The following is a 22,074-nucleotide window of genomic DNA, read 5'->3' on the forward strand; positions in this document are numbered from 1 at the left end:
TAAAAGGGTCAAGCTCTTTTTCACACAACACAGAACTCGTCCGGGATCTCATCTTGGCTTCCCTCTCTAACAATGCCCAGTAGCTTGCTTTTCCTGGATCCCGAACAAGTTCACTCACCTCCTCTGAGCCTGCTACGCATTTGCAAAAATGGCCATTCTAATCTTTCAAAAAGCTGGCTTGAGGTTTGAAACCGATTAATACACTTTAAACGACACACAATCGGGATTACTCTCCCCATCACGCCTTTACATTTCGTATCTATCTAGGGCCTCTTTTCAATTCAGTATTATCTGTAGAATACTTGTTAGGCGCTAGGCACTGTGCGCAAACACGACGGAGAGCATACAGAAAAGGAGGTTGAATGACGTGATTGTTGCCTTCAACTCATTACTATACAGTTTCCCAACCAGCATCTTGAAGGACCGGATAATCTCACACTGTCGGCAAAACAGGGAGCCCTTGGAAGTTCAGGTGAGGCTGCGCCCCCGAGCGCCACCACACCCCGTAAATGCTGCTTTCCCCGGCCCCACCAGGGATGTGGAACCATTTCCCCCACCCCCTCCCACCCCGTCCCATCCCCTCCTACCCCCTCCCATCCTTCTAACACCCAGCCCAGGGCCTCACTAGTCCGAACCTTACCAAGGCCCACGTGGCAGGCGGAGGGCGGGGGACGGGGGCGGGGACGCGTGGCGCAGCTTGAGCCAGGACCTTTGCGCCTGCGCGCTGAAGCCGGCTCAAGGACCCGGATTTAAAGAGACAGAGTACAAGGGTGGTGATCTCGGCCTGAGGGCGCCAGGTCGGAGGCCTGCGGGGTGCGCCGGCGCCGGGAAGGCAGGTGAGAAGCGGAGCGGCGGTCCAGACGGTGGGGAGGAAGGAGGCCCGGGGCCCCGGGGCTTGGCGCGGCCCCGGAGCCAGCCCCCTCGGCTCCTCCCCCGCCCTCGCGCGGAGCTCCGGGGCACACCCTCCGTGACGTGGAGGCCCCCCGGGAGTCCGTGGGGGCTGGCTCCGGGCTCCCTCGGACCCCCACGGGTCCACGCCATGGAGGATCGCCCCGCGGGGGCGGCTCTGGCCCCTGCGGGGTCTACGCACTGGAGGCTTTCTCTTCCCGTCGCGTCCCTTTCCCCAGTCCTGCGCTGTGTCCTCAGTCCGGGAGACTGGCTTCCCTGCCCCGGCGCCCGGGGGTACGCCCCCAGCTAGCAGCTCCTGCCTGCCCACTGCCCCGAAAGCGTCGCGGGAGGCCCTCCAGGAAAAGCGGCTGCAGGGCTTTCCCCTCCCGGCCCGGTGCAGCTCACTGAGCCGAGGCGGCCTGGGCTGCGTTCAGGCCTCAACGGTTTCCTTCTCGACTGCCTTTGCCGAAGAGCGGCGCGGCCGCCGCGGGGGGCTGTGGGGCCCACGGGTTTCCTGAAAGCAGCCTTGTGCTTCCTCGCGGCCCGGGCCAGCGCGGGGCCCGGAGGCCGGCTCCCTCCACTGTGGGCTTGGGGGCCGCCTTGTAAACCGGTGGCCCCCAGTTTGTTGAGAGCGCCTGTTACGGGCCTGCCGTACTTTCCTGTACTTCACCTCTGTGGTTCTTAAACTCATGGGGGTTGCAGAGCCCTTTGTGAGATGTCATGGAACTCATAGACCGCTCCAGGGGGGGAAAGGTACACTTATGAATACACACATTCTGTCTACATTTTTCAGGGCGTTCAGAGCCACACACACATCACACCAGCCCATCCGTGCACTCATTTTAATTTCCCCAGCCAGTCCGCGAGGTTTTAGAAATAAGAAAACTGAGACTCAGGGATTCCTCAAAGATAACTTAGTCCCTAAACTGTACGGTCCCCCTGCACTCCCATCCCTCATTCTCCTCCACCTGTTCCCCGCTGCATCCTGTCGCACTACCCCGATGGAAGTTTGCTTTTCATTATGTGTAACCCAACAGCAATTTCGCGCAAAGCGGTGTTCAGGCTGAAATAATTTCCAGTATATGTAAAATCAGAACTGTGAGGCTACTTCAGAAAATTACCCCTGTTTCCCCTGGGATCGATTGATCAGTTCCTTTGATCCTTGGCCTCCAGGTATTTCAGCCCTTCAAGCTGCTGAACTATAAACAGGCTCAGCCTCTGCCGAAAGGACGGCTGCTCCGCCCCCTGTCAGGACTAATAACGACTGAGCCTCTGCTGCGAGCCCAGCGCTGTTCTAAAGGCTTTACTCTTGAGAATGACAACCCCTTGAGTGCCCTAGAGTTGTCAGCCACATTTTACAGCTGAGGACGTTGAGGAATGGAGAGGTTAAGTAACCTACCAAGGTCACCTAGCTAATCTGCCAGGATTTGAACCCACGCAGTGTGGTTCTCCAGATGGTTTGGGGTAAATCAGAAGTCACGTCTCTCAGTATAGGGCTTTTGATGGCTCAAATAGTTTCCAAGGATGGGATATAGGTGCACTTCCCATTAAAAGCTTCATGGACATAATGTTTTTCTTGGCGATTAAAAAGAACATCAGGTCTGGTAACACTTAAGGGCCATCATTCATTCTGAGTGTCAGGTATCGCCGATGGCCAGAGAAAAGCCTTAATGATTGGCTAGAGATTTGGACTCTCTTGATTGTGATTTACTAATTATACCTGTGTACACGAGGCCGTTGACCACCCTCCTGCAAACCGGAGTTCCCTGTGTTGGAGCTCTTCGTCTGTAGGCATTAAAGCGTCGCTCCTTTAGAAAGTGTTGATGAGGGAGCATGGACTGTAGAGGACCTTGGCCTGGGAAGACGTTGAAAGCCTAGCTCCTGGTTACTAGCTCATCTTTTCTGCCTCTCGCTCTTCTGTGCAGCTGCATGACTTTGGCTTTGAAGACCCTCCTCCCACCAGCCCTCCGTGCACTCAGCCGAAAAGAACCGAGCCTGTTCCGAGAACACCTCTGGCCAGACACGAAGCCGTTCAGCCACTGGTCAGAAGCAGATCGGCTTCACGGGCGCGGCCTCCTCCAGAAAAGAAAGCCCATTCTGTCATTCCAAAAAGGCCCTCTGAGACCACGTGCCACCAGCCTTGTCCCCTTGCCAGGGTCGCATGCGGGACTCTGCGGTGAGCCCTGCGAGATGGCCGAGCAACGGTTCTGTGTGGACTACGCAAAGCGAGGCACAGCTGGCTGCAAAAAATGCAAGGAAAAGATTGTGAAGGGCGTGTGCCGGATCGGCAAGGTGGTGCCCAACCCCTTCTCAGAGGCTGGGGGTGACATGAAAGAGTGGTACCACATAAAGTGCATGTTTGAGAAACTGGAGCGGGCCCGGGCCACCACGAAAAAAATTGAGGACCTCACGGAGCTGGAAGGCTGGGAAGAGCTGGAAGATAATGAGAAGGAGCAGATAAGCCAGCACATTGCAGGTAGGGCAGAGGGCTCCGCGCTCTCATCTTACGGGTGCTGAGGAAAAAAGGGATAAGGAGAATATAGAGTTCAGTTCAGTGCTTTTCTTTCTTTTTTCTATTACCTTTGTATTTGGAAATAATTTTAAACTCACAAAAGAGTTGCAAGAATAAAAATAGTACAAAGAATGCTTATATTCCCTTTACCCAGGTACAGCTTTTGTTAACATTTCGCTCTCTTTGCTTTGCCATTTGGGTTTCTATGTGCTCTGTTACTCTCTCCTTACACGCAGTTTTTTTCCTGAACCATTTGAGAGTAAGTCGTATATATCATGGTGCTTTGCCTTTATATGCTTCAATGTATATATTTTAAGAATAGGAATATTTTCTTACGTGACCACACTACAGCTAACAACTTCGGTAAATTTACTCTTGACGTTATACTTTAGCATCTGTATCCCAGTTTTTTCCATTGATAACATGGTATCTTTTGTAACCTTCTGCCCCCTTACTCCCACCATAGAATCCCTCTATTAAAATCAGGTATTTCATTTAGTCATATCTCTTTGACCTCTGGAATATTTCCATAGTCTTTCTTTTATTACATTGACACTTTTGAAGAACAAAATATTTATTGATAGATACATTTTGTCTATCAGTGTGTTGTCTGTTTGGACTCATAGTTGACTTCTTTCTCCTGGCAGCTTACGATTTTACTGTGCTTTATTAAGTCAGTGCTGGAATGTCCCATACCTGGCCAGTTGGGAGACCTTCTGAGCTGCTTTCCATGTCCTGAATAATACCCTCATCTTGTTTTGGAAAGTGTATTAAGCTCTCCCTTACTCCCCGGCCTAACAGGACGCTCTTGGGCTTACCTTCCACGTTCCCGTGCCTGCCCCGGCGTCAGCCGTTTCTCTGAGAAGTCCCTGTTCCTGTCAGGGAGCGATGGCGTCAGAGACCAGAATCGAAGCGCTGGTGTCCCCTTGCCATGAGGTGTTGTTGCTTGGAAGCCCTTTCAGCAGACTAGAACTAGGAAACACAACACGCACATACATACATACAGATATATATAGTACATGCACACATACAGGCATATTTACATGTGTGCCTATTTTAGAAATACTGATACTTCCAAATCCCCCTAGTCCTTTATGACCATCAGTGTCTGTCCTCATCTTTAAGGTAATAGGGGTCATGTCTTCGGTTAAGCATAGTTTTTGTCACTGTGGGAGGACTCCAGCAGTGGCTCTCTAAATGGACATCCATCCTTGTTTCTTGAGACGAAAAAGACATCCCAGAGAGGAAACTGCTTCTTGTGTATTCCTTCCTCAAGCTCTCCGGCCTGCCCTGCCCGCCTTGGCCGTTGACTCAGCCTTTGCTATTGCTTGACCCGTCTCTTTCAGAGGAAGGGAAATACATGGTAGCATTAAACTGTCCCGTAGCTCAAGTAACTCAGCAGCTGGCAGCTCTCCTGTCTGTGCCAAACCACCAGGCCCCGTTTCCATTCCCATTTCATTGTCTCCTGCATCTATAAACCGGGGCTGATTCTGTGGCACCGGGTTCCCAAGTTCTCCCTACTGAGATGTGATTTCTGATTTCCCCCAAATAATCTGGAGATTATTGTATGTGGGATAAGAGGTAGAGAGTGTTGATGAAAATTGCAGTTACTATTGAAGTAAAGGGTGACTGAGTCCTTTGTCCCCAGAACACTCTCCTTCCCGATACCGTATCACCGGGCACCTCCACCTGGCCAGCAGCCGGGCGCTGACGTACCAAGCACGGCGGTAGGAGCGGCCAACAGACCCTTAGGAAGCTTCCTCAGAAATCTCCCACTGAAGGATATTTTCCTTTCTTTGGGGCCCCGCAGATCTGTCTTCTAAGGCACCGAGCACACCGAAGAAGAAAGCCGTGGTGCAGGCCAAGCTGACCGCCACCGGCCAGGTGACGTCCCCAGGGAAGGGTGCTTCAGCCGCCCCCCGCACCAATGCCCGGAAATTTTCTGGCTTTTCAGGTAAGATGGGCTAGGGCTGCTCTAGCTGTGATGATCCTCCTTTTAATTTGGTATCCTGTTTGGGACTGTGGATAAGAGTGAAAATTCTGTGCGATCTAGTCTCATTCATGATTTGCTTCCATCTGAGCAGAGAGAGAGAATGGTGAATTCTCAATGTTCCACCTATATAGCATTTTTATTTGGTATACTTTTAAAAAAAATCCTCACTCAAGGAAATGTTTTGATTGATTTTAGAGGGGGATGGAGAGAGAAAAAGACAGACAGACATTGTTTAGTTGCCTCTTGTACACACCCTGACTGGGAATCGAACCCACAACCTTTGGTGTACAGGACAACATTCCAACCACCGGAGCCATCCGGCTAGGGCGCTTGGTGTACTTCAGTCTCTGTTGTAGCAAAAAGATGTTCACGTTGTCAAGACTTTCCCCTTGGAAGTAGTTACCTGGGTCAGGCAGATTATTATAACGGACCCTTTACTTCCTCGGGATTTTTCTGATGAAGAATTTTGAGAAATTGCATCCCTCGACTGGCCCACGACGGCGATGAAAGCCGGGGAGAAGGCAGGCGCCCGGATGCCCTGTGTAACAGACGCAGCGGGCGAGGACGGGGCGCTCACAGGCGCAGCTTTGTTCTTCCGTTAACCTTAGGAAGCACTTTTATTAGGTCTCTTTTATGAATGAGAAAGAAAGTTGATGTTCAGGTTCATTATGGAACTAGTATTCACACTGGGGTCTCTTGGGGTCATTAGGAACTCCAGCACCTGTGCCCTTTTGCCCCACATCCTGATGGGTCTTCATGTGGAAACGTTCTGTGCCTGACTCAGGTGAAGAGAATGGAGACAGAACACAGGGACTCGGCAGTTGCGTAGGGCGGTGGCTTCCCGGGAGGGGAAGACGCCTAGACGTGAGGCCAGGAGGCCTGGGCCTGGGTCCAGCCCGGGGGCTGACAGCTTGTCCAGGGAGCAAGTCGCTCCGCCCCCGAGCCCCTGCGGCCTCAGCGGTGAAGCGGGAAGAGCAGCGTCCACCGTCTCGATCCCGCAGTGTGCGCGCCAGACCAGAGGAGATACGGGGGTCCGAATGGCGCAGGGCTCGATGGGGTTCTTAGTAATTTAAAGTTCTGAGGTTTGGGTTTTTGTTTGTTTGCTTGATGGTAGGTTAAAGCTAGAAATACAGCAGAGTCGAGGCGACAACAGGACAACGTGTTTCTGGAAGGACCCCGGGGAAGGAATTTGGGGGAAGCTGAGGGAAGCAGATGGTCTGGTTCATGCGGCCTGCTGAACGTCAGTGCTTTGGCGATTCTGTCCTCCGACATCCCGTTTAGTGTTATTAAGGATTTACAAAGCCTAGGCGGGCAGCCGCCTCCTCCAGCAGCCTGCTTGCTGGGCACTTGGCTGCAGGCTGGCAGAGTGCAATTTGCTTTGTAAATTGCCACAAGGACATAAGAGGGGGTCACGCAAGACTTGCACAGTTATGTGGGGGGGTAAAAGCCCTGCTCGATGACAGCCTTTAAGGAAGCAAAGAAGGGGACGGTGGAGGTGGCTGGGAGCAGCGCGGGGCCGGGAATGGCTCCCCCGACCTCGGGCTCCTCACCGGTGACGAGAGCTGGGGCTGGGTAATCATCGGGGCTTCCTCCAGCCCTGACAGTCTGCGACAGCAGTGATTTCGCGTGGACTAACGTGCCCTCTGACTTCTTCCCCCTTCCGCATCCCAGCTTCTGTGGGGTCAGCTTTACAGCTGCCCTGAGACCCTCCCGCCCGGTCTTGGCACGAAGGGGGCCTGTGCTCATCGGCGACGCACTCAGACAGAGACACTCATCGCCTGGCCCTCTGCCCAGGCATGAGCCGCTCGCTCTTTACCACTCCGAGCTGGGAGATTTGGGGCAATCACTAGACCTTCCTTTCTTTACCTATAAATGTGTGTTAGGTGTCTGTCCCAAAGGGCCATCTTGGGGATTAAGTGGAGCTACGTGCAGAGCGCCCGCCGAGTGCCTGCTAGTGTCCCTTCCTTCTCAGGAAGGCGAAATGAGCCATCTCTGCTGGTTCTCTCTCCCTCTCTGCTCTCTCCAGCAGCCAAACCCAACAACTCCGCGGAAGCCTGCCCCAGCCCTGCACCTAAGAGAAGCCTCTCCTCAAGCAAATGTGACCCCAAGCACAAGGACTGCCTGCTCCGTGAGTTTCGGAAGCTGTGCGCCATGGTGGCTGAAAATCCGAGCTACAACACCAAGACCCAGATCATCCAGGACTTCCTCCGGAAAGGCTCGGCAGGAGGTGGGCCCTGGAGCGCCCTTGGGGGCAGTTCTCCTCCGAAGCACCCAGAGCCGTAGCCGGACTCCCGGGCACGTGGGCTGTACAGTCGCACGGAGCCCCGCGCTTGGTTTAATGCTCTGCTATTGCTCGCTTGGAATTCTTAATACTTTTGAAAAGAGTCCCACATTTTCGTTTTGTGCTGGGCACCCCCAAAGTGTGTAGCCAGTTCTGCTCCAAGCACACTGGCATCTCTCTTCCTCTGCCCTTATCCTGCCCCCAGGAAGCCAGAGGAACCTATCCCATTTGACCAGGACCCTGTCCTGCAGGTTTCATTAGGTTCTCGTGAATCACACGCACAGCTTGGAACAGACTCCTCCAACTCTGCTTCTTTCATTCCTCTAACAAATCACTGTTGAACATCTACAATGTGCTTGTCACTGGCAACACTGAGGGGAAAGTCACAGCCCTGCCCTGCGGGAGTTCATCCAGGGGCTGAATCGGGGCGCAGACACACGCACCCCCAACCAGCACTCCAGCCTTTACTGCTGCCGTGATGGCGCGGGGCACTGGCCACGCAGGCCGCAGTGGGGACTTCTCGCTCGGTTTCTTGAGTTTTGCATTTATCTGTTTAAGCTCCATTTCTCAAGAAGGGCTCCTTTCTTCTGTCTCCAGATGGTTTCCACGGTGACGTGTACCTAACGGTGAAGCTGCTGCTGCCAGGGGTCATTAAGAGCGTTTACAACTTGAATGATAAGCAGATTGTGAAGCTTTTCAGCCGCATTTTTAACTGCAACCCGGATGATATGGCACGAGACCTAGAGCAGGTCAGCGGAGGGGAGGGTGGTGGCCCGGCCAGGCCTCCAGGCCCAGCGCCTGCCCTCTCTCTGTCTCTCTGCCGGGTGGGGCGCACCTGTTTTAGGGAAGTGAAACCCATCTGACCAGGCCTCCATTGTGAGTGGAGCTGAAGGCGAGGCTCCAGCTGTTACTTTCATAAGGTTCTGAGGATTCAAATCATGTCGCTGCAGAACCACGAAAGCCTAGCTCTCGAGGGTCAGGATTGGAGACTTCCTGCTTTCACTCCTGGGGCCCTTTCTGGCCCGTTTTTTATGGCTCTTTCCCTTGTCATCTCAGTTGCTCGTGGCTGCAGCCCTGGCACCGTGGCAGGTGTTTCTCTGGGCGCCCCCACTATCTGGGGATCACATTTGCCTCTCAGTTCCAATTCTAACAGGAAGCAAATTGTCTCAGCCCCGAGTTAGTCCTCGTGCCACTTTTCAGCTAAGGCAGGCAGGCGTCCTTTGGTGGGTGGAGCTACTCTTTTCCAGACTCTGGGTGGGACAGACTCTCTGAGCAGCAAGGTCAGTATGTCTGAGCCGGGCACAGGAGCAACGATTGGGCTCTCTGATTCGTGCCGTGGGGGCTGGGGGGACGCTTGGCCACTGGGGGGCTGCAGCCGTGCATGTTGGTTTCTGGAGACAGGGCGACGTGTCAGAGACGATCAGGGTCTTCTTTGAGCAGAGCAAGTCTTTCCCCCCGGCCGCCAAGAGCCTCCTCACGCTCCAGGAGGTGGACGCCTTCCTCGTGCGGCTCTCTGCGCTCAGCAAGGAGGATGAGCAGCAGCAGGCCCTGCAGGGCATCGCCGCCAGGTGGGGCCGCCGCCGGGAGGGGCTGGGGGGGCGGGCTGGGTCACCAGGGAAGGCAGGCTTGGGGCGCAGAGCTCTTTGGAGGCCGAGCTGAAGGCGCCCCGTCCCCCAGGTGTACAGCCAACGACCTGAAGTGTATCATCAGGTTGATCAAACATGATCTGAAGATGAACTCAGGTGCAAAACACGTGTAAGTACCAGCTCCGCTCCTCTCCGTGAGGGAGACCGCCCTCCAAAGCCGCAGGTCGAAGGCAGTGGTTTTTGTTTCTGTGCTCCCATCCTCACTGGCAGGCTAGACGCCCTCGACCCCAATGCCTACGAAGCCTTCAAAGCCTCACGCAACCTGCAGGACGTGGTGGAGCGCGTCCTCCGCAATGAGCAGGAGGTGGAGAAGGAGCCAGGCCGGAGGCGGACACTCAGTGTTGAGGCCACGCTCATGACCCCGGTGCAGCCCATGCTGGTAAGGGTGCCGCTCCGGCCCTGCCTTCTCACCAAGCATCCCCTCCCCCGTCTGAGACCCAGGAGGACTTGAAGGCTGATGGCCCTTGCAAGGTGGTTGCAGGAGTTTGGGGGAGGAAGTGGAGACGTGGCTAGTGTTTCCCACCCGGGTGGTAAAAGCGAAGGAGAAGCCAGCACGGTCAGGCGGAGACCCCTGAACCCTAGGCCCACGCTGCCGCCGGCCAGCCGTAGGGTTCTGGTGCGTCCCCCAGCCCCTCAGTGTTCTGCGTTCTTGTGTGGGTGAGGCCCCAAACCCTCTGAAGCTTCCACCGGGAGTGGCTTTTGTGTCATCTTTCCTGAAGACAGGTGGGTGTGTAAGTGACTCCTGTCCCAGAGTAGCTCTGAGAGTTGGTGGCAGAGCCAGGCTTCCTGGGACGGGGTGACTTGGGCGTCCTTTTCTTCTGGAAAGAGGAAGCGTACAGAGTGAGGACCAGCGCTGCCGGGTCAGCTCGGGCCCCTGGCGGCAGTTTTTCGCCCCCTGTGCCGCATGCCAACGAGGGTGGCCTCTGGGTTGTCCCAGTGGCTTGCGGTGCTTTTGATGACGCTGTTTTGTGTGTGATACCAAAGCCCTGGTTTAGGGTTTTACGTTTTGGGTAGGGAAGTGTTCTCTCCTTCCTAGGAGTGTGGGACAGCCGGCAAAATAGCAAGATGTCCCTCTGGGGGACAGGACCCTGGTCATCAGCACTAGTGGCCTTTCTGACTTTTGTAAGAACTCTTTCTGGAGTCTCTTCTACAAAGTGTCAGTGAAAGGGCGGCATGGGTTCACCGCACAACCTTTGGAGCTGGGCCTGGATTCAGACCTCATTCCTGCCCTTAACTAGCTGTGTAATCTGAAGTGAGTGCTTAACCTCTTTGAACTTGAGTTTTCTCATTCCCAAAATGAGAACAACGACCCCTGTCCCGTAAGATACCCCACTGAGGATGGAAGGACAGTGCGCGTGCGATCTGACAGGCGCGCCCCCAGAGGGGAGCCGTCGGTGTTTGAGTCAGGTTGGCACAGGTATGTGATAGGTGCTCCTGGGTCGCGTCCCTGATCGCTGCCACCCGGCCAGCCTTGCTGCCCCCTGCGCTCTGTGATCTTACTCTGTGTACTTCCTGTGCTGAGGTAACCGGATGTTTAATAATAAGCCAGGGGCCCCGCAAGATCCTAAATTACTGGGGGGAAACGAGATGCACTTTCAGTGGGATTCCATTAGCTCTCCCATGAACTGCATTCACATCCCTCAGAACGCAGGCTCCTGTGTCCGCTGCAGACGTGACGCTGCCCTGCCTTTTCCCGTCCCATAAGCTCCTCAGGGACCCGCCCGGAGGGGGCGCCCGGGGCCCTTGGGCCGCCCCTGCTGAGCAGCCCCTCCTGGCAAGAGCCCCCCGTAAAGGCCCAGGCTTTCTTTCCCCACCCCAAGGCCGAGGCCTGCAAGTCCATCGAGTACGCGATGAAGAAGTGTCCCAACGGCATGTTCTCTGAAATCAAGTATGACGGGGAGCGGGTCCAGGTGCACAAGAGCGGGGACCACTTCAGCTACTTCAGCCGCAGCCTCAAGCCTGTCCTGCCTCACAAGGTAAGGCCCCTCCTTCCCGCCAGGACAGTCTTTCGCTCCCGCCTCGAAGGGTCTCAGGGCCAGCGTCCCACAGCCCCTCCAGCTCTGGCACATGAGGGTCCGTGTTGTGTCAGTTGGAAGAATGAGTGAGCCCATTCCCTCGTGCTCGGACCCTCACCGTGGCGACAGCTTGCTCAGCGGGCACAGCTGAAGAGCCCAGGCCCGGGGCAGTCGGCACAGGGCCCCGGAGCACAGCAACGCTTCCTGTCAAGTGCGGCAGTAAAAAAGAAAAGAACCAAAGCTCTGGTCCTCCATCAGCTCGCACTCCGATGTAAACAAAGCCCCATGCCCCTTGGGGGGCATCTGGGAGCCCAGACTCCTGCCCTTGACTGGGGCATCAAGAACCTCATTCCTTAGCACCCTCAGCCCCTGGGGCCTCTGGGAGGGGTGTCATCAAGGAAAAGCAGCTGGAGCATCCGGCTCTAGTAGCTCAGAAGTATACAGACTTCCTGTCCTTGCCACCCCTTCGTTTCTGGCTCAGACCCCCCCGGGGTGAAGAGGTCGCGGTGTGTGGCTCGCACCCTTACCTCGGCCTGGCCTTCCCGCTGGGTCACTGAGCAGCCCAGCTCTTTGTCCCAGGGGACAGCGGAGCAGTGGCTCGCCGTGCAGCACTCGTGCAGGCTCAGTTGCTCCGGGTGCGCAGCAGAGCTGCTGAGGGCCCTGGCCGGTGCGGCTCAGTGGGTCGGCATCGTGCCCGCAGAGCGGTAGGTCAGGTTCGATCCCCCGCCAGGGCACGTGTCTGGGTTGCAGGTTCCGTCCCGGCCTGGGCGCATACGAGAAGTAACCCATCAGCACTTTTCCCGCACATCGATGTTTCTCTCCATCTTTCTCCTTCCCTTCCCCTCTCCCTAAAAAAATAAGCGAAATCTTTAAAAAACAAAACCCAAAAAAACCCAGCTGCTGAGGAACTGCTCCCGGTACGGTGGTTCAGTGGGCACCCCGTGCCCAGGGCAGGGCCGGAGCGCAGCGCTGCAGAGCTCGAGCCCTTCCCCTGCCCTCCTTCGCTGGGGTTTCACTGCCCCTGCGGCCGTGCCTCCTAAGGGGGTCAGAGCAGAGGGGTGTGTGCAGGCCTTCCCTGTCCCCGCTCTGAGAGTCACCTGTATTTGTGGCCTGTGTGCCCTGCCCAGGGGAGGACTGGACCACAGCCCTGCTTCCTGGACCCATCGCTGGCCTCACGGAGCGGGGGCCACCATGGATTGCAGCCGGGCTTCTCCCGTCTGGCACTGTCAGAGACCGGCGCCCTGCCTTGGTCAGGAAAAGCCCAATTCCAGACATTCTTTCTTGCTCCCTTTGAAGATGGCTATGGGTTCAGAGCTCCCCCCAGAGACGTCTCTCTTCACGCCCCCTTGCTGCTCCCAAGGCGCCGCACTCTTCCTTCCCCGTCCTGCACGCCGTCTGTTTTCCCCACAGCCTCCGCCCGCCCCGACCTGGTCTCTCTTTCTTCCTTTTCCTCCACACTCTCCTCCGCAGCCCATCAAAAGGGCCTCAGCATGGGCCAGACACTTCTGGGTTTGGATGGCTCTGAAATGCACCCTGTCCCGCTCGGCCAGGTGGCCGGCAAGGCCTGGGTCGGTTTGCACAGGAGCTGGGCTTCCGCGGGTTGGTGTCCCTTGTCCCTTTGGGGCCTGGGCCTGCCTTCTGTGGCGTGGCGTGGCCTCAGGCGCCGGCTACCCGCTTCTCCCTCACCGGAGCGACCCCCTGCCTGCAGGTGGCCCACTTTAAGGACTACATCCCTCAGGCTTTCCCTGGGGGCCACAGCATGATCCTGGACTCGGAGGTGCTCCTGATCGACAACCAGACAGGCAAACCGCTGCCCTTCGGGACTCTGGGCGTGCACAAGGTAGTGGCTCAGGGCAGACGTGCGAGCGCACATGTGCCTCCGTGCACGCGCGCGTGCTGTCGGTCTGCGAGGGGAGGGCTCGATCACACACTTGGGGTGGGCTTATCCTTAACTTCTGAACTGTTTTTGAATGAACCCAGAGCTTACGTGTTTTTGTTTTTTGCATCAAAAGGAGCTAGTATTGGGAAATAACTGTAATTGGGTTGGTTTCCATTCAGGACCATCTGCTAAAAGCCCTTATGGACCAGGGGCTTCGAAGCACAAGTGGGACTTTCCTGCCAGGTGCCTCAGGGTCCCCAGAAGTAGCCTGGTGTCACCCATTTCTTATGCTCTCTCATTTTTTTCCTCACGTACCTACTGCCTCCTTTTCCCTTACAGAAAGCTGCCTTCCAGGATGCTAATGTCTGTCTGTTTGTGTTTGATTGTATCTACTTCAATGATGTCAGCTTGATGGACAGGTGAGGAATCTATTTTTGGTTCCTGGGTGGGCAGGTGGGGGGTTCAGATTGGAAAAGAGTATGGGGAAGGGACTAGATCATACTCCTCTTTGTGCCCGGGAGCTGGGCAGGGGCAGTGGCAGCGGCAGGAGGGACTGAGAGGTAGCACACTTGCCACACAGTTGACGAAGGAAGAGAAGATACAGGGACTGGCTCTCGCCTCTAAGAACTTAAGTCACAACCCCCTCCCCCTCCCCCCTGCCAAGTTTTTCTGCCACAGCAAAATGGGCTGCTGACAAGAAATAGACTGTGAGCACAGTAGGGGTTCAGTTTATTTCTCCAACAGCACCCACGGGACATAAGGCAGAGGGTTTTCAGCTCAGAAGCGGCCGACAACAGGAAGCCCAGGGCTGTAGGGGTCTATGGGCAGGACCGTCTCAGAAAACTAGCGCCTTCACCCAGCCACCTCCAGGTTCTTAGGCCCCAGAAACAAGCGCTGGCCTCTTCCACACTGAGAAAGTGTGTCCTGCCACCACCCCTCCCACACTGGCCCGGACCCTGGAGTGTGGAAGGGAAGGAAGTGGAGGGGAGAAGGAATTTGGGGGTCGAAGCTGGGATCTGGGTTTTGGGCCCTGAGACCCACAAGCCCGCTGACCCAGGTGCCAGCCAGCCTTGGGCCTGGGGTGGGGCAGGGAGTCAGGGGCAGCAGACAAGTTGGAGCCACTTCACAGTCTGGGCTGGCGGTGCGCCCCCACGCGCCCGCGACGGAGAACGGGGGCTGCAGGGATGCAGCGGCTGTCGCTGCCACAGCCTGTCTTCGGTCAGGACGGAGCCCTTGCAGCCCTGGGCGGACAGGGCCCTGGGTAGACACGGGCCCCAAGCCGCAGCAGACCCTCCGTGAAGCAGTGCCTCCCTGTGTCCCTCGCCTCTTAGGGGATTCCTCACGGGGGCAGAGGGACCCCGGCCTGACCTCAGCTCTCGTGTTCCCCTAGGCCTCTGTGCGAGCGGCGGAAGTTTCTTCATGATAACATGGTGGAAATTCCCAACCGGATCATGTTCTCAGAGATGAAGCGAGTGACAGTGAGTGAAACCCCGCTGGCAGCAGCATCCTCACTCACTGCTGGGGGCTGCGAGGCCCCACCTCGGGGGCCTCCCTGTGCCTCAAAGCCACAGCAGCTCTCTGGTTGGGAGGGTCCCTGCTTTGCAAGCCCCTCGTCCCTTGTATTCAGTCAGGTGTTTGCAGTGGGCATTTCACTAGTGTGCGAAGAAGAACCACCCCCACCTTCCTCCCATGGCAGGCACCCTCTCGAGTCCACAGCCCCTCTCTCCTCAACATCTCTCCCATTGTCCCTCAGAAAGCTTCAGACTTGGCCGACATGATAAACCGGGTGATCCGAGAGGGGCTGGAAGGGCTGGTGCTGAAGGATGTGAAGGTAAGATGGTCCTGCCCTTTGCGCTCTCCCGTGGGCCGAGCTGGCCCGCTGAGCCTTCCCAGCCCCGGCCAGGAGATGGCAGTGGCGGCCTGAGGTTTCGGGGATGGGCGCCAAGGGGGCATCTTTCCAGGGTTTGGGCAGCTCTGTGCTGGGCCTAGAGAATGGGTTGGTGTTTGTCCCCCTTGGTGCCGGGAGCCCAAGGGCCCTTCCCTAGTGCGGCGTGGACGCGACGGAAGACCCGGTGTGCTGGTGAGGACGTACCTCCCGCCTGCACGGAGTTTTCATTCTGGTCCGGGGTCTCTCTCTCGCTTCCCCACAGGGTACCTATGAGCCTGGGAAGCGGCACTGGCTGAAAGTGAAGAAAGACTATTTGAACGAGGGGGCCATGGCCGACACAGCTGACCTGGTGGTCCTTGGGGCCTTCTACGGGCAAGGGAGCAAAGGTCAGGGTGGCCTCTGGCGCCTGGGATGATACTTCTTTGAAAGGCACCACTGAGAGTACAGGCTGGCCTTTCTACGGGCTCGATCTGCCAGCAAGGCCAGGCACAACAGCCGGAGTTCTGCGATCAGGGGCCCCCAACCTGGCCCGTGTCACCTCAGGCAGTCGTCAACACCTGAGCGCTAAAGACTCAGGCAGGGAGAGGTCAGACAGGAACACCCTGTGCTAGCCTGACACAAAGCAACTCGCCACCAACCAGCCAGGGCCCGGCAGCTTTCTGCTCCGGGGAATCTCCACTTCCTGGCCGGAGGGCGGGGGTCAGAGACACTGGTCCCCTCAGGCAGCCGCTGTGCGCCGGGCCCTGTCCAGTTCCCTGCGCTCGCCACCGGAGCCCTGCACACCACACGTGACCATCCCTGACTCACTAAAGAGGGAATTGGGGCTCGTAACGGGTAAACACACCCAGCCAGTGAGAGGGCGGTCCGGGCGGTGGGCTTTGGCACTCGGAGGCCGCGGCCGGGCCCTTCGCTCATGGCAGGCTGCCCCCTTCACTGGCCAGTGGGGCTGGCGAGGGGCTCCACCCACAACAGCCCATCCCCCCAGGTGGCATGATGTCCATCTTCCTCATGGGCTGCTACGACCCGAGCAGCCAGAAGTGGTGCACGGTCACCAAGTGTTCGGGAGGCCACGACGACGCGACGCTGGCCCGCCTGCAGAAGGAGCTGGACATGGTGAAGATCAGCAAGGTGAGGAAGGGGCCTGGCTGGCCCGGCCTGGCCGTCATTACTGAGACAGGCTGCACTGTGGGGACGGCAGGTGTCGTTCGTGTCCCCACAGAAAGGGGAGCTGCTGCTTGGCCTTGGGAGCAGCATTAGGCCTCCAAGGTCTCCGAGTGCCCACCTTGTGGAAAGTGGGCCGCACGCCCTCAAGGCTACTCCCTCTGGGCAGGGAGGATCCCGGGGAGGGGGAAGGGGCAGCCTTCTGGGCCGAGTCACCGCTTCCCATAGCCCCACCGCCAAGGAAGCGTCTGAGTCCGGTTTTGGCTCACAAACAGCCCCCAACAGCATTTTTTTCCCTCCAGGATCCCAGCAAGATACCCAGCTGGCTGAAAATCAACAAGATCTACTATCCCGACTTCATCGTCCCAGACCCAAAGGTACCAGCTCAGCGGCCTGCGGTCCTTCGGCCTGAACATTTTCTAGGGCCACAGTGATGCCATCTCACCCTCACTGATAGTCCACCCAGAGACAGGGGTCTGGATTGTTCAGCCAAGTGACAGGCACAGGGATGGCCAGTCAGCACTGAGGCGTCATCTCCGGTACAGAGGGAAAGAGACTGCCGGCCCCTAGTCACAGAGGGGCTGCCCTGGAAGTGACCTGGCTCACTCCATTCTTGCAGTAAGAGAAACTGAGGCTCAGAGAAGTGACAGCGCTGCCCTAAGGGCGCCCAGCGTCAGCAGCCACAGCGAGGCTGGTTGGGCGGTGTTTGCTGCTTACCCAGTCGGTGACCTCCTTTCTCCCGACAGAAAGCCGCCGTGTGGGAGATCACAGGGGCCGAGTTCTCCAAATCCGAGGCTCACACGGCCGATGGCATCTCCATCCGGTTCCCTCGCTGCACCCGAATCCGGGACGATAAGGACTGGAAGTCTGCCACCAACCTCCCCCAACTCAAGGTGCCAGCTGCAGGAGTCCTCGACCCCGCTGTCCCAGCTTCTCCTTTTCCACATTCCACGGAGACAGGGCAAGGAGTACAGTTAGGGAGACCAGACGGCCGCAGGGCCGGGAGCAGCAGCCCCAGGCTTCAGGCCCCGCCGCTCCCGGGTCCCAGAGTGGGGGCTCCTGCTCTCACACGTCCTACTTGAGGCTGGGCCTCACGCTGCCATCTGCACCGACTGTGCAGGGAAGCAGGGCCTGAGTTCAGAAAAGCGCCAAGGAAACCAGCTTCTCTTATTTTTCTTCCCCTTTTGCTCCCCAGCCACACGACCCTAAAACAGACTACACAGACCGCCTCTGAGGCCGGTGGCTGGGAAGGGCAGACTACACAGCCGCCATTCCCCTCCCCCCGCAGGAGCTATACCAGCTGTCCAAGGAGAGGGCAGACTTCACGGTGGTAGCTGGCGAAGAGGGCAGCTCCCCTACAGGGGGCAGCAGCGGAGAGAACGGGGGCAGCTCAGGGCCTGCAGCGTCTCACGGGGCCAGAACCTCTCCCCAGCAGCCCCCCACCAGTGCCAGGAAGGCAGGAGGGAAGCTGAGTCACCCCGGCAGCTCAGGTGGTAAGGAGGGGGCGCTGGGATCACACAGTGTGGGCAGACACCAAAGGACGGGCACCTGGTCACCCTTTCCAGCGCCCAGGCCCTCGGGTTCTGTCCATGCCGCTGACGCTGCCCGCCTCCCCGTTGTGTGTCCAGCCACGCACCAGAGGCCATCCTGCGGGGTGCCCTCCGTCTGCTCAGTGACCCTGATGATGGGGCCCGGGAGGGCCCGCCCTGACCTGGGGATGAGCTGCCCCGGCTGCCGGGGCTGCAGGGACCGGTGTCAGCTCCCCTGGCCCTCGGTGCTTACCCCGCGCTCTCCTGCAGGCCACCAGCTGACTGCAAAGCCGTCCCCTGTGAGAGTGGGAGAGAAGCGGAAGGCTTCAGATGAGGCCCCGTGCCAAGCAAAGGTGAGCCTAAGAATAGGTGTGCATCCGGGGCTGGTTTGCTCTCATGTTCCCCACACTCTGCCCTTGGATTTTGAGAGATGAGCCCAGGTGTTTGGGGGACTAATGGCCAAGCCCCCCCGCCTCTCCTGCAGCGGCTCTACCCTGTGCCCTCTTCGTTGCCTTTGCAGAGGTGGCTGGCCAGTGAGCAGACAGGAAGGCGAGCCAGGTCTGCAGGCAGGAGGTAGACAGCCCAGCCTGGCCGGGAGAGGCCGCAGGGACCAGGGACCAGGGACCCGGCCAGCTGCCCACCCAAGGCGCCATTTACATTAAAGGGGAGAGAGCCCGGTCCGGGTGTGGGAGTGCAGCAGTGTGAGTTTGTGCTCAGCATGGGAGCAGGGCCAGCCAGCGAGGATGGGGACAGGGCACGGATTGGCTGAGTGACTGAGGATGGGGACAGGGCACGGATTGGCTGAGTGACTGACTGTCCCTTCCGGAGAAGCCTTTCCCCTTTTGTACTCCCTTGTCCGTCTTTGACTACAGCTAACAAGCACCTGTGGAGGCCAGTAACCAGGCTCCATCCTGGGGGAGCTGATGGCCAAAGGGCAGATAGGGAAGTAAACACTTGGTGGCTGTGAAGTGCGGTCATGCCTCCCCACAGCCCCGCCGGCCAGGAGTAAGCGCAGAGGTCCTGCAGCTCGGGCCCTGAGCGGAGTCCGCAGCAGGCCTGCAGAGCCTTGGCCCCCGCTCCCTGCCCGAGGCCCTGGAGTCCGTCCAGTGATGGGCTGGCCTCCCCACCCTCCACTCTGTGCACAAGCGGCTGCTTGACGGAGCAGCATTGCCGCCCTCCAGCGCCCAATAGTTCTTGGAGACGTGTCCTTTTCCCTTCCCCATGTGCTGGGACCCGCTCCCTCTCCCGCTTTCCTCTGGGCAGGGACGGGAGGGAGAGTCCATCCTGTGGGATCTGAAGTAGCTGGAGGGTGTGGCTTTGTAAGCCTGCGCCTCTTCTCCACGGAACTGCACTCGTGCCCTGCCAGCCAGCCAGGCTCCATGTCTCCGGCTCTTGCTCTAATCCTGCTCTCTGGCCTATGCTCACCTCCCTGGAGACCAGCTGCCCCCAGCCCTGAAGCGGCCCCACTTCTGACGCCACCCCGACCCTGTGCGTTCACAGGTGCTGCTGGACATCTTCACGGGGGTGCGGCTCTACCTGCCGCCCTCCACCCCAGACTTCAGCCGTCTCAGACGCTACTTTGTGGCATTCGATGGGGACCTGGTACAGGAATTTGACATGGCCTCAGCCACACATGTGCTGGGTAGCAGGGACAAGAACCCTGAGGCCCAGCAGGTCTCCCCCGAGTGGATCTGGGCATGCATCCGGAAACGGAGACTGGTAGCTCCCTGCTAGGGCTGCTGCCTTCCCGCGTCCTCATGGCCCACCCGTTCCTACCTCGGGCAGCGGCTGGGGCAGAGCGCCGGGTGGGGACCAACTCTCCTCCAAGCAGTGTGTCTTCCAAACCCCCGCCCGCGCGGTCTCCTGCAGCCGGGAGCCAGGTGCTCTGGGCCCCGCTACTGAAGCCATTTCCTCCTGCTGGTTTGTATCGATCTGGGTGCTGGTTTTGTCATCTTTTTGTTTTCTTTAAAAATAAGCTTTTATTCCTTTTTTTAAATAAAGTATCTTGCAGTTATCCCAGTCCTCCCCACCCTGCTCCACCTCCTGTAAGTTCCCTAGTGATTAAGGAGTGAAGTGAGGGCTGGGGTCTGTCCCCAAAGCCAAGCCCAGTGGCCGTCTCCTGCCCCCCTTGCCTGCCCCTTTTACGTCCAGGCTCATTTTAAAGTTGTATTTCAGAGGCTCCCCTCCCTCAGAACGCTGCTCGTGTTCGGCAACACTCATGCTAAGCCGGGCCCTTCTGCCCAGGAACGAAGCCTCATCCGAAGCACGAACTGCGTGGTGTGACCGTCTGCACGCTCCTGTCGCGGGGGGTGGGGTTGCTGTGATGGTGCAGCCCCGGATCAGCTGGGCAAGGGGGGCCATTTGGGCCGCTGCTCTGGGGGATGCAAGGCGCAGGGAGGACCCGCCTCCCCGAAACTCTGGAAGTAAGACTGCAGGTGAATCTGCATAGTCGGCTTACAAAGAAAGGCTCCTTCCTTTGCCACCCGAGGCTGATTTAGTTGAATAAAAGGAAAACAATTTAGTGCAGATGAGTGCTGTTCAATAGAAGTTTTTGCGGCAATGGGAAGAACCTGTCCATCCTGTGGTGCCAGCTGACTGCGTCCAGCTGCTGAGCCTTTGGAACGTGGCTAGCACACCTCAGGGCCTGAAGTTGTCATCCTCACTCAAATTTAAGCGGTCCCGTGTGACTGCTGCATTGAGCAGTGAAGGCAGACCTGGTTCAAATCCAAGTCCTGAAATCTAATAGCTGTAACTCTACACAGGTCACCACTTGACATCTAAGCCTGTTTCTCCAAACAGAATGGGGGTAGGAATCGCACCTAAATCACAGGGTTGCAGCAAAGCCTAAGTGAATTCAAGGTAAGTTCTAGAAAGTACTTAGCACTGCCAAGCCTGAGTTGGGAAAGTCAACGATGGCATGCGTGTTCAGACCCCACCCCAGGGAGAGGCCTGGCCTCCATCAGGGACTGCCGGGCGCCCCCGCAGCCTCCAGCACGCTGGTCTGGAGGCAGGCTCTTCGGGGCAGACACCGGCTCCTGTGTTCTCAGGCCCACTGACTCCCGGGGGTCAGTTCCGTCTTCTCGTCAACAGACTGGCAGGCTGTGTGTCCTCCCTGTGAGCAGGGCGAGCGTGACTCAGCCCCTGGCGCCCCAGCTCCAGTGCCTGGGCCTGTAAGGCCGAGGACGGCTGCCTCCTGCCGGCCCTCCTCTGGCGCTCAACTAAGGCCGCACGCTCTGCCAGGGCGGCCCGCCAGTCCGCGTGGAGGCCTGCTGTAACCTGGCGGGCCTGGGTTTCCACCTGTGGCCTAAAACGTGTTGGGGGGAAGGGGCGGAGGGGGAGGCACTGCCCTGTCTCCAGCTCTGAACATGGGGTGGTTTGAATAGGCACCATTCAGTCTGGCTTCAGTATTGAGAATAATACACCTTTTTTCTTCTACCGTCAATGGAGACAAAAGCTGCTCCTCGCTGAGCACTGACCTACATAAAGTTCCACCTCCTCCAGCCTCCTAAGGGCACGCAACTGGGCAGAGGAGCAGAACAAGGCTCCCCTGCACCATGTCCTGCCACGGGACACTGACTGTCCTCCAGCCCCGCCTGTCCTTACTGCAGCCTCCCAGCCAAGGTCTTGCCTTGCCAACTGCTACCTTCACTTGGCTGCTCAAGGTGTCTTGCCTATTTCCTTCCAGTCTGACACACGATTTCCTTGGCTGCTGAGGTTATGCTGTATATACAATTTTGTACTCACCAGTGTATTTCCACAGAACTTGAGCTTTTGTTAAGCTGTTGCTTGGCAGCAGCAGGTCACCCTGGGCGCTCAACAGGTCAGCGGCCCAGAACAATGAGGACAAAGAGCTGTGGCTCGGCGTGGAGCCCGTGCGCACTTTGAACAAGCCTCTCCTCAGCCAAGGGGCAGATCTGCAGGGTATGCAGCCCCCCAAAGGCTGCGCTCCTGGGCGTCCCCTCCTTGGGCCACTTGACAGGAGGTGCACACAGGCCACAGCGGGGCCGCGCGTCAGCCACCACAGCCGTAGCCAAACGCGACCATCCCTCTCAGGGCCACTGGCTGTCTATCCCCAGACTCCTTTCTACGTACATCTTCAAGGCCCGTCTCACCACGTCCCTGTCCCTGCCTGACCCCGCCTGACCCCACTCAGTGCTGCTTCCTATTTGGTCTTACAATTAGGCCCTTTTCAACCCAGTTCCCATCCTCATCCAGGCTGTTGCACGGCCTCTCCCACATACTAGGGAGATCCTAAATCGCAACACAGCTTCCATTTCCTCCT

General features: G+C 57.8%; 1 protein-coding gene across 4 annotated transcripts; it reads left to right on the forward strand.

Annotated features, from left to right (window-relative positions):
• Positions 1-746: 746 nt before the first annotated feature.
• LIG3 (DNA ligase 3) lies at positions 747-20,318 on the forward strand. 4 transcript variants are annotated; one of them, XM_054593202.1, is made up of 20 exons: positions 747-836; positions 2,814-3,364; positions 5,211-5,354; positions 7,420-7,620; positions 8,272-8,423; positions 9,076-9,242; positions 9,352-9,429; positions 9,531-9,699; positions 11,141-11,296; positions 13,044-13,175; positions 13,554-13,633; positions 14,605-14,692; positions 14,968-15,045; positions 15,365-15,488; positions 16,088-16,230; positions 16,566-16,640; positions 17,010-17,156; positions 17,552-17,756; positions 18,063-18,145; positions 19,293-20,318. In XM_054593202.1, exons 2-20 carry the CDS (start codon positions 2,818-2,820, stop codon positions 19,524-19,526), a joined length of 3,003 nt encoding a protein of 1,000 aa, XP_054449177.1. In that variant the 5' UTR covers positions 747-836; positions 2,814-2,817; the 3' UTR covers positions 19,527-20,318. The 4 variants fall into 4 exon arrangements, 3 of the variants coding, with proteins under 3 accessions (XP_054449177.1, XP_054449180.1, XP_054449179.1); XM_054593205.1 differs by having other exon boundaries at positions 9,115-9,242; XM_054593204.1 differs by having other exon boundaries at positions 7,423-7,620.
• Positions 20,319-22,074: the final 1,756 nt, after the last annotated feature.

This window comes from Pteronotus mesoamericanus, unplaced genomic scaffold (genome assembly GCF_021234165.1).
Source record: "Pteronotus mesoamericanus isolate MK-2021 breed Mesoamerican mustached bat unplaced genomic scaffold, CSHL_Meso_final scaffold_408, whole genome shotgun sequence".
Classification (NCBI taxonomy): domain Eukaryota; kingdom Metazoa; phylum Chordata; class Mammalia; order Chiroptera; family Mormoopidae; genus Pteronotus; species Pteronotus mesoamericanus.